Source organism: Oncorhynchus mykiss, chromosome 11, assembly GCF_013265735.2.
Source record: "Oncorhynchus mykiss isolate Arlee chromosome 11, USDA_OmykA_1.1, whole genome shotgun sequence".
Taxonomy (NCBI): Eukaryota; Metazoa; Chordata; class Actinopteri; order Salmoniformes; family Salmonidae; genus Oncorhynchus; species Oncorhynchus mykiss.
In genome coordinates this window covers 44,992,978-45,010,903 of record NC_048575.1, presented here as the reverse complement: position 1 = coordinate 45,010,903, position 17,926 = coordinate 44,992,978, and the positions used below count along the sequence as shown (strand labels likewise).

General features: G+C 39.5%; 1 protein-coding gene across 1 annotated transcript; it reads right to left on the bottom strand.

Annotated features, from left to right (window-relative positions):
* Positions 1–6,594: 6,594 nt before the first annotated feature.
* LOC110535028 (T-cell receptor gamma chain C region C10.5) lies at positions 6,595–16,935 on the bottom strand. Its single transcript, XM_036936310.1, has 5 exons — positions 16,751–16,935; positions 9,668–9,705; positions 8,812–9,117; positions 8,398–8,472; positions 6,595–7,772 (listed from the first exon to the last, which is right to left on the bottom strand). The coding sequence occupies exons 1-5, from the start codon at positions 16,933–16,935 to the stop codon at positions 7,624–7,626; spliced, it is 753 nt and encodes a 250-aa protein (XP_036792205.1). The 3' UTR covers positions 6,595–7,623.
* Positions 16,936–17,926: the final 991 nt, after the last annotated feature.

The following is a 17,926-nucleotide window of genomic DNA, read 5'->3' as shown; positions in this document are numbered from 1 at the left end:
ACACACTGCAGCAGGGATTTTGGCCCACTCCTCCATACAGATCTTCTCCAGATCCTTCAGGTTTCGGGGCTGTCGCTGGGCAATACGGACTTTGAGCTCCCTCCAAAGATTTTCTATTGATTTGATTTGATTTGATTCAATTTGCTTTGAGGTCTGGAGACTGGCTAGGTCCCTCCAGGACCTTGAGATGCTTCTTACGGAGCCACTCCTTAGTTGCCCTGGCTGTGTGTTTCGGGTCGTTGTTATGCTGGAAGACAAAGCCACGACCCATCTTCAATGCTCTTACTGAATCTTGCTGGCCAAGATCTTGCGATACATGGCCCCATCCATCCTCCCCTCAATACGGTGCAGTCGTCCTGCCCCCTTTGCAGAAAAGCATCCCCAAAGAATGATGTTTCCACCTCCATGCTTCATGGTTGGGATGGTGTTCTTGGAGTTGTACTCATCCTTCTTCTACCTCCAAACACGGTGAGTGGAGTTTAGACCAAAAAGTTAATTTTTTGTCTCATCAGACCACATGACCTTCTCCCATTCCTCCTCTGGATCATCCAGATGGTCATTGGCAAACTTCAGACTGGCCTGGACATGCGCTGGCTTGAGCAGGGGGACCTTGCGTGCGCTGCAGGATTTTAATCCATGACGGCGTAGTGTGTTAGTAATGGTTTTCTTTGAGATTGTGGATCCAGCTCTCTTCAGGTCATTGACCAGGTCCTGACGTGTAGTTCTGGACTGATCCCTCACCTTCATCATGATCATTGATGCCCCACAAGGTGAGATCTTGCATGGAGCCCCAGACCGAGAGTGATTGACCGTCATCTTGAACTTCTTCAATTTTCTAATAATTGCGCCAACAGTTGTTGCCTTCTCACCAAGCTGCTTGCCTATTGTCCTGTAGCCCATCCCAGCCTTGTGCAGGTCTACAATTTTATCCCTGATGTCCTTACACAGCTCCCTGGTCTTGACCATTGTGGAGAGGTTGGAGTCTGTTTGATTGAGTGTGTGGACAGGTGTCTTTTATACAGGTAACAAGTTCAAACAGGTGCAGTTAATACAGGTAATGAGTGGAGAACCAGGAGGGCTTCTTAAAGACAATCTAACAGGTCTGTGAGACCCGGAATTCTTACTGGTTGGTAGGTGATCAAATACTTATGTCATGCAATAAAATGCAAATGTATTACTTAAAAATCATTCAATGTGATTTTCTGGATTATTGTTTTAGATTCCGTCTCTCACAGTTGAAGTGTACCTATGATAAAAATTTACAGACCTCTACATGCTTTGTAAGTAGGAAAACCTGCAAAATCGGCAGTGTATCAAATACTTGTTCTCCACACTGTGTATATATTTGTAGAAATCAAATACAGATTTTGTGAAAATAATTTAACTATGACATATTTTGCAGGACAACTTTCACAAAACAGTCTAAAATGAAATCATAATTGATCTACCTGAAAAATATATAATAACAATAATGTTATAATAAAGTCAAATAATGTGTACATACCCTACATTACTCATCTCAAATGTATACTGTACCCGATACCCTCTACTGCATCTTGCCTTCTGTACCATAACTCATTCATATATTTTTATGTACATATTCTTCATTCCTTAACAATTGTTTGTATAAGGTAGTTGTTGTGAATTTGTTAGGTTAGATTACTCGCTGGTTATTACTGCATTGTCGGAACTAGAAGCACAAGCATTTCGCTTGAGCACAAGCACTCACATTAACATCTGCTAACCATGTGTATGTGACAAATACAATTTAATTTGATTTGAGATTTGCTCTCCTTATTGTTCAGAAAACCTTAACCTTTGTTTAAGTGTCTGCAATGGGTAAGTCCTTAAGTAAAATGTGATATTCATTTTAATTTTAAGGAGGGAAACAATACACACCATATACAAATGTGTATGTCCTGCAGTTGATGTGATATGATTATATGACAGTCTATTTTCAGTGATTATGTTGTTAAGAATTGGGAAAATCTAAAAATACGAGTTCAATTGAATGGAAACGGTGATGTACTGAATGACCAGTTGAAAAAAGGGAAGGGGTTGGGTAGGGGTTGTGGGCATAATGTAATTGCTTTTGGGTTGGGGAATGCTGTCAGCATGGCCACTGACCTTTAAATAGATCCCGCACGCATTGCTTCAAGCCACACGTCACCTTTTGTGATCTGACAAGATTCTGCAGGAGAATACAACAACAAAAACTAATCTATAAAACACTGAGATTAAAATATATTAGCAGAAATTAGAATAAATTATGTGACCACAAACTTTGCATCAATGACCAGGGTGCATTGTTCAGAAAAAAATATTGTTTGGTACGCACTTAGTTAAATAAAGTGAGTAAAGAATGACAACAGAGCCGAGAGACATTTCTATGATGATTCTGATGTGTCCTCTATTGAACCTGAAGATACTTATGTTCAGTTGGTGCAAAGACGAAGATGTGAGGTGAAACACTGTCACTTGGGCCTTGTTGTTTCTAACTGCTCCTCCAATCTGATGCCACTTCCTGTTGTTGTTGACAAGGGCTATATTCCAATTGTATTATCTACATATCTGTCCTTCCTCCCAAAGTGTGAACTTCCCTTCACTGATTTGAAAGAAATATGGTGGCATGTAGCCTAGCGGTTAATAGCTTACTGGTCCCCCTTGGGAATCAAACCCAAAACCAACTGAGCTACACGGGACCATACTACTATGCTTTGTAAAGTAGCATCAGAGGTTGAATTGGAGATTGTCAGAGCATGTTTACATAATAATCAATAATTCAAAGGCATTGGAAAAATATAGCCTATCAAGACACTCATGTTGAAGTTTAGATTAGGTTGCCCACTTTACTGGAAACTTGTATCTCTCACTGATCAAACAACATAAATGCCACAACCATCATCACCATTAGCAAGTGTTGATGTGTGAGAAAAAAACATCCTGCTGCATGTAGTTAACTGTCAATCCTGTAGCCGACAAAGTTAATCAGATTGAAATCCGGCCTTGTTGTTTCATACCCACTAAAGAGAGCATTCTCTTCTCTTTTTCAATAGAGTAAATTAATAAGGTTCACTGTTCAAGGCACCAAGTTAATGTTCACAGTGGAAAGCCTAAGTGCATGTTACCACATTTGATCAATAATTACATTGCTTGCTTAATTAATTCAGTGAAGCAATACCGTGCAGGCTATCTAGCTTTTTATTAGTTTGTCATTAGTTTTACTCGTCTTTGTATTTTGTATTTCGAGAATGCTCTGAAATCGGAGAAGATAGCCAGAGCGAATTTACGAACACACCCCTAGGTGAAAAATCAATAGATTTGCCCTTGAGCAAGGCACTTAACTCCAATTGCTCCTGTAAGTCGTTCTGGATAAGAGCGTCTGCTAAATGACTCAAATGCAAATGTCAAAATGAACCCACCAAAAAATGTAACATCCATCACCCTTTGAATAAACCAACAACTCATCACACAATCGACCTGCGGTTATGCAGCTATGTCTTGTTTCCAGTAACTACGTTTCACCTTTCATTAGAAAACCAAAGAAACATATTAACCACATTTTCGCACTGCTATTGGGTGAGTAGGCTCAACACCTGCTTCGAAACACAAATGGAAGCAAACAGCTTAAAAACAAGGGGGATCTTATGATCTTGTTCCGCTTCTGAAGTGATTCAATAAAATACAATTTTCACAAATAACAATTGATTATTTTATAGAAAATAAATACAATGTTCGGAGGGGGGGGTTGGGGGGGGGGGGGGGTTGGGGGGGGGGGGGGGTAAGTAGCCTTTATGTTATATTATGGTGACAGTTTCCTCATAAAAAACAGCCCGGAAAAGTACAACATTTACAATAGGCTACTTTGCAGAACCAAGTTTGCTGTAACATTTCTTTCACGAATGCAGCGATGATTAAACCGATCCCCATCTGAAAGGATTTGGTTATTTTGAGAAACTTTGCACACTGTATAGGCTGTGTTAAGCAAGGGAAATACATAGGCTGTGTTACGCAAGGAAAAACACTATCAATGTAAAAAGCACAAATGAATGATTTCGCTCATTCGTCTGCTCAGTAAGCACTCAGCATTTAGTTCATTAAAACAAAAATAACATCTGGATTTTCAATTATTCATGGTAAATTAATAAAATAATTCAATTAAGGTATTGAATACTATGTTCGAAAACGAACTCAAATTTCTTGAAATAAATTACACTTCATTACACACATGACAATTTACTAAATATTATTTTGGATAATGATCCATATTTAGAAATAATGAGACTACATATTTAATAAGCTATAGGTCACATTAATATTTTTGAAATATTTTGGTGTAAATCAAAGACGGATTTAGTGAAAATAATGTACCGCTATGATAAGGATCTACCTTCAATATTTGCTCTCCTTATTTTTCAGAAACCTTAACTTAACCTTCTTTCAAGTGTCTGCAGCGAGTAGCTCCCACAATCATCAAAAGTAAAATGTGATTGTACATTTTAAGGAGACACAATTTTAAGGAAACACAATATACACAATTAAAAGTTCTGCAATTCATTTGATAATTGGCAGTTGAAGTTAATGGAAGACAAGGAAAGATATGGCTCACATTACTTTAGCATCTTAAAATAAAGTACGACAAATAAAAAATACAATTAAAAAATGTTCGCCCTCAATGGGATGTAAAATCCTTGTTATTACCAGCCCACTTACAACTATATCCATACTTGGAGTTTTTCCTTTCAATTAATGTGTCCACTGGTACTTATCATGTTCCTGTGGTGCAGCAGGAGAGAGAGCCCACAGCAGTACACCATGCTCTTCACTATCATCACTGTATAAACCAGAGAGGACAGGTTCAGATTGCATATGGACTGGAATGAATCTGGAGAAAATACACGTTTATAGGCTGGGATTTTAGCCAGTCATTTTATGTATTGAATACTTTTCTGCAATTTCAACAGTAAAACACTGTAGAGTGCACAGTATAATACCATACATGTGTTTTACAGAATCAAGGCTGAAGATTGCCTCCTGTAAAAATTATTCTAACATGCTGTATTTCTTTACAGTAATGGTTTATGCCTACTGTAGATTACAATGATCAGTTTCAGGCACCAACCTCATGCTGTCGGGTAAGATGCATGAAGCTCAGACTATTTTAGTAGGCTAACTATCTTCTTGAAGCTGCTGTGAAGTAGAATAATATTTTCATTAGCTGCTGGGGAGGTACCTATCCTTGTTTATACGTATACTATGGGGCGGCAGGTAGCCTAGTGGTTAGAGCATTGGGACAGTAACCTGAAAGGTAGCTTGATCAAACCCCCGAGCTGACATCTGTTGTTCTGCTCCTGAACAAGGCAGTTAATCCACTGTTCCTAGGCCGTCATTGTAAATAAAGGTTAAAACTACACACACACACACACACACACACACACACACACACACACACACACACACACACATATATATATATATACAAAATTATGTGGACACCCCTTCAAATTAGTGCATTTGGCTATTTCAGCCACACCTATTGCTATAAAATTGAGCACACAGCAATGCAAAAATACCGACACTCCTTAGCTGTCACAACCCTGTGTGATATGTTCACTTGGCTGCATGACATAAATCATAGCTTTGCAGGCCAGGGGTGTCCATATAGTCTCTCCCCGGTTACTGACCCAATGCTCTAACCACTAGGCTACCTGTCGCCCCCTCATCAAGGGTGTCAATCATTTTGGACCACTCTACATTTAGTGACACTTGAGGGAGGCATTTAATGCAAGTAATGAGGATGATGAAAGGTTTCAAAATGCACAATATACAGTGCCTTTGGGAAGTATTCAGACCCCTTGACCTTTTCCACATTTTGTTGTGTTACAGCCTGAATTTAAAATGGATTATAAATAAGTTCAGGAGTAAAAATGTGCTTAACAAGTCACATAATAAGTTACATGGACTCACTCTGCGTGCAACAATAGTGTTTAATATGATTCGACCATGAATGCCTGATTCACGCAGTCGCCTCTGAACAGTTTATGTTGAGATATGTCTGTTACCGAAGCATTTATTTGGGCTGCAATCTGAGGTGCAGTTAACTCTAATGAACTGATCCTCTGCAGCAGAGTTAATTCTGTGTGTTCCTTTCCTGTGGCGGTCCTCATGAGAGACAGTTTCGCTTAATGTTTTTTTTTGCGACTGCACTTGAAGAAACTGTATTGACTGACCTTCATGTCTTAAAGGTTAGAGTGTTGCGGAAGACACATTTGAGTTGTACAAATGACTAGGTATCCCCCTTTCTCTTAAGTAACGATGGACTGTCATTTCTCTTTGCTTATTGGAGATGTTCTAGCCATAATATGGATTTGTCTTTTACCAAAAAGGCAATCTTCTGTATATCACCCCTACCTTGTCACAAAACAACTGATTGGCTCAAATGCACTAAGGAAAGAAATTCCACAAATTAACTTTTAACATGGCACACCTGTTAACTGTAATGCATTCCAGGTGACTACCTCATGAAGCTGGTTGAGAGAATGCCAAGTGCGTGCAATGAATTCATCAATGCAATGGGTGGCTACTTTGAAGAATCTCAAATCTCAAATATATTTATTTAACACTTTTTTGGTTACTACATGATTCCATATGTGTTATTTCATGGTTTCGATGTAGAGAAAAGAAAACAATTAAAAAGACATTTCGGTAGCACTTTACATTGAAGCACAGAATAAATGGTAATAACATGACAATAACATGGAAAATACTTCTCTTGATAACAATGTTAATTTCCTTGCAAAATATACATGTAAAAACAAATTAAACTCTCCAACCTTGATTTAATTTAATTTGATTGTTTCATGGTAAAACGTACACATAAACAAAAGTGTAAAAAGTTTGTTTTGCCATAGATCTATAATTCTACAAATGCAAGAACCATAAACTACCATTACGGACTCGTCTGCCATCGCTGTCATATTCTTCATTTTGGTGGCAAGAGCTGTGAACCCACAACTAGAGGTAAAAACAGATCAAGGCCAAGTGAATCATCCAGCAGCTTTGGATAATCATCTCTTCACACACTCGAGCTGTGGTTCTGCAGCTAGCTATATCTTGTTTCCAGTAACTACCGTTTCACATGTCCTTAGAACACCAAAGAAACATTAACCATATTATCCCACCACTATTAAGTCTAGGCTCAACATCTGCGTCGGGAACATGCACATTGAAGCAAACAAAAACAGATCATTGGTGAACTTACAATCTTATTGTTCCACTTCTGATGAGATTCAATTAAATAACATTTTCCCAAATATGAATAGATGATCTTATAGTAAAGAGATGCAATATTTTGGGGGTTTTAAGTAACCTTTATTCATTGAAAACAGCACGGAACTGTAAAAATGTATTTTTACAATCATTTACAGAACCATTGTTGCTGCAACATTTTGTTCACAAAGGCATCCTCATCTGAAATAATATGGTTATTTTGAGCAACTTAGTTAATTTGAGCAGGCTGTGTTAGGCAAGGAAAATGTCATGCAAGCTGTATCAATGTAAAAAAAAACAAAAAAAAAAACAACAACATTGTATCAATGTAAAAAAGCACATAAATGATTTTCCTCATAGAGGTCTTCGGGTGCTGGGTCCTCTTCCCAGGATCCTGTTGTGCAGCAGGAGAGAGAGCCCACAGCAATACACCATGCTTTTCACTATCATCACTGTGTAAACCACAGAGGCCAGGTTCAGACTGCACGTTGACTGGAAGGAATCTGGGGAAGAGAAAAGATTAAGGCTGGGATTCAATTTGAATGCAGGTTACAGGCATTGCCGTTTAAAAACACATGGTCCTATTAAGCCAACTTATGCTAAATTTACCGTGGATAGCATCTCGGCAAACAAGTGCCTTTAAGGGGCACTTTGCCTAATAACCATGATCAGATTATCTATCTGATCACGTTTTGTACTGTAAAACCCAATTTTACATGACCTTGGCGAGTGCAACAGGTAAAAAAGTTCCATTCGACTCGCTCTGCCAAGTCACAATTCCTGGTACTCTGGTCCTGGATCTTGGACCTGCTACTCACGCTGGTCTAGGATTCGTTTCAGCCCGGGTTAATTTGTGTCTCACCCATGCTTTATAGCGCGGATCAGGGTAGGCTACTAAACGCTCCTGGATCCGGATCATAAGAGGATATGTGAAAGCGCCCTTAATTAAAGGTAATTTCAAATTGAGCAGCCATAAACAGCGTTTAACGTGAATGCGTTCCTCAGAAGGTGGAATGGCTACAAAACGCAATCAGATTTGATACCTGTCTAAATCTGTTCATTTATCCATTTTTTCCCTTTTTGTTTTGAATTGACCCCAACCCTGCATGAAATATACATTAATTTTACCTTCGGTAAACTGCAGAGTCAGTGACTCCTGGGTGTCATTTCTGAACGCTGGTGCAGACATGGTGGTTGGAGTATCTTCAGTTGGTTTATTTGAGAATGAGATGGAAAAAGATAATATTAAAGAATATGCTTTCAGAATATTATGTAGGCTACTGTCAGGGATAATTGTTACATTAATTAAGGTGTTTTGTTTTAACTTGCAAAATGAACTACACAACATTCCTATGCAATGGCCAATTGTGTGTCACATTTTTATGTACTTTCTTTTTAATAGGCCTATGTCAGTTTTACATGGTTGAATCCATGATAACCTACTCATATAAATATAGTACATAAATATTAAATGAATAATGGTGTATGAAAAACATAATAGGTCTACATACTAATGAAAACTAATTCAATGACTGGCTTTACCTTTTGGGATGACTAAATGTTGAGCACCCCATTCATGCTCCACAGAACAGATGTATTTGTTCCTGTACGTATTGTCTTTATCAATGATGATCATACTGGTCGTCTGTTCTTCCTCCCTCTGCTCCAGCTGTTCCCCCTCTGCTTTGGGCACCTCCGTTCTTCCGCCGTTTGCATCCTCCATCTTCCATGAGATCTTGACCAAGTCTGGAAACATGTCTCTAGCCAGACATAGCAGGGTGGTCTTCCCATTCGACTCAGAGTTGGACGCTGAGTACAGCGTCACTTTGGGTTTTCGTTGAATGCCATCTGATTTTCAAGAGAAATAATAACATTTACAGACAAGATGAATCGTGATGTCCCACACCATTTGTTTTATATCCAGCTGTACTGTCTATATTCAAGTGAACAATTAATTACATTTTTCTCCATAACAACTATCCTTTATGGAATATATTATTTCAATGTAAATCATAACTTTCAATATCATAACGTAAGACTCTTATTTAAGTAAACAGTTCAACATTTTTGCTCTATGTCAAATTACTTTACATTTATATCATTAATTTAACCGAGGGTGTATATCTCTAAGAGTAGGGACATGCAATATACTGTAAAATATTCATATGGCTTCCTTGAAAATCAGAATGATCTATTGTACAGACTAATAACACATTTTCAAATACTTAATATTTTTGTCCTAACATGGATTAATCACGAATAGTGCATATTTGCAAAGCAATACTGCAGATGTTTTGGAAATGATTTTGGATAGTGATTAGAGCTATAGATTAAATATGAATTATTAAGGACTACTGCTTTGTTTACCTTTTGAAAATCAGAGGAATGGATATCTTACCTGTCACATAAAGTGTCGTGCCAGAGCCAAATTCGAGCCTTCACAGTGAAAATCCCCTTCTCAAAAAGTAGTCTGCACTGTGAGGATAGCCTGGAGGGGTGGATATTGGGGTTGGTGGGTTTTTCCTGAGGTAGCTAGTCCCCCCCTCCCCCCATCTTTAAATTTGATAATTTAGTATTTTTAATTGTTAATCCAAAATATTTAAATGTTTCTCTGCATATCTAGGCATAACTCTTGAGCTTTATTTTTTTTTTTACAGATCTATTTATTATTATTATTTTTTATTTAACCAGGTAGGCCAGTTGAGAACAAGTTCTCATTTACAGCTGCGACCTGGCCAAGATAAAGCAAAGCAGTGTGACAAAAACGACAACACAGAGTTACACATGGGATAAACAAACGTACAGTCAATAACACAATAGAAAAATCTGTGTACAGTGTGTGCAAATGAAGTAAGGGGGTAAGGCAATAAATAGGCCATAGTGGCAAAGTATTTACAATTTCGCAATTAACACTGGAGTGATGGATGTGCAGAGGAGGATGTGCAAGTAGAAATACTGGTGTGCAAAAGAGCAGAAAAACAAAAACACACATGGGGATGAGGAAGGTAGTTGGTTCGATGGGCTGTGTACAGCTGCAGCGATCGGTAAGCTGCCGCACCCATCCCTTTAGTGGGATCATTTTCATCAACACCCACTGAATTGCAGCGCGCCAAATTCAAATTAAATTACTAAAAATATTTAATTATCACAAAACAGTTTAGCTTGTTGTTAATCCACCTGGCGTGTCAGATTTCAATACAGCTTTCCGGCGAAAGCATAACAAGCATTTATGTAAGAACATCTCTCTCAGTAGACAAAATATTACAAACACTAGCAGCCAAGTAGATTGGTCACAAAAGTCAGAAAAGCAATAGATTAAATCGCTTACCTTTGATGATCTTCGGATGTTTCCACTCACGAGACTCCCAGTTACACAATAAATGTGCCTTTTGTTCCATAAAGATGATTTTTATATCCAAAATACCTCCATTTGTTTGGCGCGTTATGTTCAGAAATCCACAGGCTCGAGCGGTCACGACATAGCAGACGAAAATTCCAAATAGTATCCGTAATGTCTACAGAAACATGTCAAACGTTGTTTATAATCAATCCTCAGGTTGTTTTTAAAATATATAATTGATAATATATCAACCGGGACTGTCGCTTTTTCAATAGGAGAGGGAGAGACAATGGCTGGCCCACTCGGTTGCGCAAGGAAAACTCTGCGAACACCCAGCTATCCACTGACGCGATGTTATCTTTCTCGCTCATTTTTCAAAATAAAAGCCTGAAACTATGTCTAAAGACTGTTGACACCTTGAGGAAGCCATAGGAATCTGGAATCTGGTTGATATCCCTTTAAATGGAGGTAAGGCATCCAATGGAACAGAGAGCTTTCAGGAAAAACAGCACTTCCTGGTTTGATTTTCCTCAGGTTTTTGCCTGCAATATCAGTTCTGTTATACTCACAGACAATATTTTGACAGTTTTGGAAACTTTAGAGTGTTTTCTATCCTAATCTGACAATTATATGCATATTTTAGTTTCTGTGCCTAAGAAATAGGCAGTTTCAAATGGGTACGTTTTTGTAGCCAAAAAACAAAAATCCTGCCGCCTCCACTCAAGAAGTTAAAGCAGACCACCATAGTGACTGTGCCCAAGAACACCAAGGTAACTTGTATAAATTACTACCGACCCGTAGCACTCACATCTGTAGCCATGAAGTGCTTTGAAAGGCTGGTCATGGCTCACATCAACGCCATCATCCCAGAAACCCTAGACCCACTTCAATTTGCATACTGCCCTAACAAATCCACAGATGATGCAATCTCTCTATTGCACTCCGCACTGCCCTTTCCCACCTGGACAAAAGGAACACCAATGTGAGAATGCTATTCATTGACTACAGCTCAGCCAAGGAGTACAGGAGGGGGCTGAGAACGCACCCTTGTGGGGCCCCATTTTTGAGGATCAGCAGAGATGAGATGTTGTTTCCTACCTTCACCACCTAGGGGCGGCCCGTCAGGAAGTCCAGGACCCAGTTGCACAGGGCGGGGTCGAAACCCAGGGTCTCAGGATTAATGATGTGTTTGGAGGGTACTATGGTATTGAATGTTGAGCTGTAGTCAATGAACAGCATTCTTACGTAGGTATTCCTCTTGTCCAGATGGGATAGGGTAGTGTGCAGTGTGATGGCGATTGCATCGTCTGTGAACCTATCGGGGCTGTAAGCAAATTGGAGTGGGTCTAGGGTGACAGGTAGGGTGGAGGTGATATGATCCTTGACTAGTCTCTCAAAGCACTTCATGATGACAGGAGTGAGTGCTACGGGGCGATAGTCATTTCATTTCGTTACCTTAGCTTCCTTGGGAACAGGAACAATGGTGACCATCTTGAAACGTGTGGGGACAGCAGACTGGGATAGGGATTGATTAAATATGTCTGGAAACACACAAGCCAGTTGATCTGCAGATGCTCTGAGGATGCGGCTAGGGATGCCGTCTGGGCTGGCAGCCTTGCGAGGGTTAACATGTCGGCCATGGAGAAGGAGAGTCAACAGTCTTTGGTAGCGGGCCGTGTCGGTGGCACTGTATTGTCCTCAAATCGTTCAAAGAAGTTGTTTAATTTGTCTGGGAGCAAGACGTTGATGTCCGCAACGGTGCTGGTTTTCTTTTGTAATCCGTGTCACATACGTCTCGTGTTTGAGCCGTTGTTTTGCAACTCCACTTTGTCTCTTTGTACTGAAGCTTTTCATGTTTGATTGCCTTACAGAGGGAATAACTGCACTGTTTGTATTTGGCCATGTTTCCAGTTGCCTTACCATGATTAAATGCAGTGGAATGTGCTTTCAGTTTTGGCGATTGCTGCCATCAATCCACGGTTTCTGGTTAGGGATGATTTTAATAGTCACAGTGGGTACAAAATCTCCAATACACTTCCTTATAAACTCACTCACTGAGTTAGCGTATACGTAAATGTTATTGTCTGAGGCTACCCGGAACACATCCCAGTCGACGTGATCGAAGCAATCTTGAAGCGTGGAATCCGATTGGTCAGACTAGTGTTGGATAGACCTAAGCACGGGTGATTCCTGTTTAAGTTTCTGCCTATAGGAGGGGAGCAACAACATGGAGTCATGGTCAGATTTGCCAAAAGGAGGGTGGGGGAGGGCCTTGTATGCATTGCGGAAGTTGAGTGGCAGTGGTCGAGTGTGTTACTCACTCGTGTACTGCAATCGATATGCTGATAGAATTTAGGTAGCCTTGTTCTCAAATTAGCTTTGTTAAAATCCCCAGTTACAATAAATGCAGCCTCGGGATATATGGTTTCCAGTTTACATAAAGTCCAGTGAAGTTCCTTGATGGCCGTCTGGGTTTCCTCGCCGATAGAGATGGCAACTTCGCTTATCTCCCAAGAGAATGGTTGCTTTATGATGGCAAGCACCACACTCTGCAACATCAGAAGCGGATTTACTTTTTCATGTACATACTGTAGTTATTAAACTTGAACTGTCTCTCAACTGCATTGTGCAAAATCTGAGAATATTAACATATGGACTACAACACTTGACAGTGTAAAATGATCACTTCAACATACAGTACCAGTCAAAGGTTTGAACACACCTAAACCAGGGTACCAGGGTTTTTCTTTATTTTAACTATTTTCTACATTTTAGAATAACAGTGAATACATCAACACTATGAAATAACACATATGGAATCATGTAGCAACCAAAAAAGTGTTAAACATCAAAACATATTTTAGATTCTTCAAAGTTTACACTCTTTGCCTTGATAACAGTTTCGCACACTCTTGGAATCATGGTTACTATGTGATTCCATGTGTTATTTCATAGTCTTGATGTATTCACTATTATTCTACAATGTAGAAAAAGTACAAATAAAGAAAAACCCTTGAGTGAATAGGTGTCCAAACTTTTGACTGGTGCTGTATGTACTTAATTAAGCATGTCGTGTAGGTTGGAAGGGGGTGGGGGGATAAATGTGTATTTGTTTAATGTCAGTTGGTTTGATATTTGTATTTTATTTGACCCAAAAACCATACAAACTTGATCACAAAATCACTAATCTGTTTTGGATGAGAGGTAGTATCTTGTAAGTACCTGAAATACAATCAATATCTTAAATCCATGGGTATTGTCAGCCAGGACCAACCTATCACTGGGCGTTTCAACTCTGCTTCCACCATGAATAAGAACACCCTTTAGCCATTCTATATTCACAACATACCCAAATTGCACACAAACCTCTGCCCTAGCTCTGCACACGGCGTCCGAATACAGGACACATCAGGAAGAAGCAACTTCAACACTTTTTGCTCATTGACAAGACATCTCAACTATGTATTTATCATTCATTTTAGAATAGCATTTCGCTTTGGACTTGAAGAAGAAGACAATCTAACCAATCTAACCTCTGATTATGTCACAGAAACCTTTTCATGAATTCAAAGTTTCATTAAAACCACAGAGTTTTTGTACAGGCTATGTGGATCAGTTCTCACTGTGGGTTGACGTGTCCCAGCAGGCACAGTAGTAGGTGGCAGAATGGGACACTTTAACTGACTGGATCTTCAGCTCACTGGAGTCAGACTTACCCATGGCAGAGAAATCTGCTGTCTGAGGATGAGTGTTATCACGGGTGAAAGAATTGGTATTTAAAACATTGTATAAAATCTGAGAGAAGGGTTTACCCTCTCCCTTCTGGTACCAGTGGACTGTGTTACCATAACACGAACCAGTAACTTTGCAGCTGAAGGAGACACTCTGTTTCTCTTTCCTAGTCTTTAAAATCTGGTCCTGTTGCAGCTGTTGTCCCGAAGCAGCCACTGTAAAACAGAAGTGGATCACCAAAAAAAAATCACAAAAACTCACAGTAGAATTATTCCATTCAAATGTTAGACACCAGTTGGATGAAGGTTGGATGAATCACTTACCCAGAAAAAGGGAGAATATTATTTTTCCACAGTCCATGTTCAGTGAATATGTGCTTAAGAATTGGGAAAATCAAAAGTGACGTGTTCTATATGACATTGAACAATGTGAATAAGAATAAGAAATGAATCACTGAAAATCAAATTGATTCCACAAATCTTTACAGAAGTATGGTTTGGATCATATAGTCGATTATGAAGATGAGATGTGAAAAAACAGCTGGGGTGTGTCGTCTCAAACAGATCCTCTGATTATGTCACATCCTGTGGTGCAAAACACGAAATGTTTCATTAATTCACAGCTTGATTCATTCACAGCTCAATAATTAAGATAAAAGGTTCTCCCTCCTTCGTCTGGTACCAATGGACATCCGTTGTACACGGATCATTGTCTTTGTAGCTGCAGGAGACAGCCTCTCCATCTGTCCTAGTCCATGATATATCCTGGTACAATTTCTGCCCTGCCACTGACACTGAAATGACAATTGTCAACAACAATACACTCAGATAAAAATACATGAGCATAATCTGAAAGCAATTACGTGTCCACAATCTTTGCATTAATCAAAGACTTAAATTCAGACAGAGACATTATTTTTCTCCAGTAATTTCCAATTGTTCCATGACCAGGGTGTCTCATCTTATTCAATGCTTGTGGAAAGTAGTGAACACCCATTCACTGTCTAAATTCAACCATTATATTCTTTGTACCAGATTTATCAATACTAGTCAGCTAAGTGATACATTATATGTGTATCCTTGTTTAAGGACCTCCTAACATTTTATGTAATGTAGACCTCTATGTTCCAATCCCATACTGCTCGATTAATACTGACATTGCTCCCCTGTGTCTTTCTCCACAAGATTATGCTAAAACAGAAGCCTACAAACCATGTTTGAAAAAGTTGAATAGAGAAATGGTTAACATAATTGGCTATATCTTATCAGTCTTCTGAATGGAAACGGTTGGTTTTGGCTTGACTATCTGCTATCACTGATGTTCTGTTTTCTTAGGGATAGCCCCCTATTTTTCAATTTTCACCAAAAATGACATACCCAAATCTAACTGCCTGTAGCTCAGTACCTGAAGCAAGGATATGTATATTCTTGGTACCATTTGAAAGGAAACACTTTGAAGTTTGTGGAAATGTGAATTGAATGTAGGAGAATAACACAATAGATATGGTAGAAGAAAATACAAAATACATGTTTTTTTCTACCACCATCTTTGAAATGCAACAAAGGTCCCACTTCTAGTCATCACTCTGGTTATAATTCCGATGGTGTTCACAAGATGGAAGCAGTGTTTAGTTTAGTTTATTAATTCAACCATTTAAAAAAAAACAAGCACACATAAAACGTAAAAGCCATACATGCACATGAATAACAGCAGAGGATAACACACAATAAAGTCTGGGACTTATTTCCATTGTGGTCCTCTTGAGACAAGATGGCTGGACAAGATCGAACACAGTATGGCAGTGAAATAATTAAACAAAAACATAGAATAAGAACATCTATCTCCTCATTCCAGTTACATCATAGGAGTTATTCCTATGGGCACAGAAGACATCCAAACATTTTTTACTTTATTTTTAAAGCTGTCCAGTGAGGACGTTGTTTTTATAGGCAGAGGGAACTCATTCCATTCTGAGGCTCCAGTATACAAGAAAGTACCTTTCCCAGCATTACTCCTGAACCTGTATAAGCACACATCAGCAACACCTGATCTGGTGCTGTGATTGTGTGCCTACCTAACACGAGGAAAGTAATGACTTAGATATCTGGGCGCAGGACCATAAATACTCCTGTAAACCAAGCCTTCACAGAATGCATTCTGCTTGGGCGGCCTATTACACACCCCCAACAAAATCGGCTTGGTTTTGGGAAGGCAGATATCCAGCCAGACAATCTCCAGATCAGCATTTTAATCCGATCTGATGTTTAAAGAAATGTCTGATCTTACGAACGCACATGTCCCCCCACCGTTCCGATTACGATCCTTCCTGACAACAGAGTAATTACCTATCTCAATTTCTGAGTCACAAACAGATGAATCCAATGTCTCAGTAAAACATAAGACACTCACCTCTGATTTGCAAACCAACAGGCGTATCTCATTGATCTTCGGTAGTAGGCTTCGGATTTTAAGTGCACAAAATGTAAGCCCTTCTTCCCAAAGGTCTCATTGAATTCCCGATCCACTTGTAATTCGCCTCCTACTGCGCTGCCATTTTCCCACTTCCCTGCCTCCGTTGGACTCTCTGTCGCCATGGAGCACCCCTCCCCAGGTGCTACTCCATCGTCCTCACCACCGTGTCCCCCGTCACTCACCTCTGGTTGCCGCCGCTCCGCTGTGGACCCCCCTCCTCCGGTGCACTCTCCACCCTCGGTAAGTCCTCTGGTCCCACTCCACCTTCAATGCTCACACACCCCGCGGGTACAGCACACCGACAGCAATGGTAAGCTTCATTGACCCCTTGACCAAAGCTAGAATTGCTGCATTTTAAATGAATCCACTGCGCGCATTCCAAACACACCAAAGCTTTGCCGTTACTCTTTATCCACCTTTTGCAAGAGGAGCATGGGTGCATAGGCCATTTGATGGGCTCCCTGATAAAGTGAGGTCCAGGGCATTGATAGATATCACCCAATAAGAGAAGGCATAGAGTTACTGTAAGATCCCCACCATTAATTTGCGATCAGACTGGATTTCAATTATCGTTTTGGTTTGTGCCAAGGTGCCATGAAAGTTTGGAAGTTAACATTCCTTCCAAATCCAAAGTGCTGGATGCCATCAAAAGTGTTTGCATGACTGAGAAATTGCTGAGAATGTACTATTCTTTCATCTAAATAGCAGATGCAATTATTTCCAGTAACATTTAAAACAAACACGTAAAATAAAAGTGCTGCCACCATGCCGAACTTGCCGGTCGCCATCTTGTCTTGCCTTGTCAAATGTTGCTATGTTATTGTTATGGAGTCAGGCATGTGTATGTGCAACATAACTTGAAGTATGTGCAAACTACATGACATTTAGTTTGAAGTCACCCAGGTACATTTGGGCAAATCGTGAAGGAAACATTTGCATTCACATTACATTTTTCTGCAATAATATCGTCAAATCTGTATTCTTGCACTTGGATTTAGCTTCTCCAGTATTAGTAGCCATATTATAAGTTCAACATTTGCAAAACAACCAGTTTTCATAAATTCATAACTCTGAATATTCTTATAATTTTTGTCCTAGAGGAAAAGGCATGCT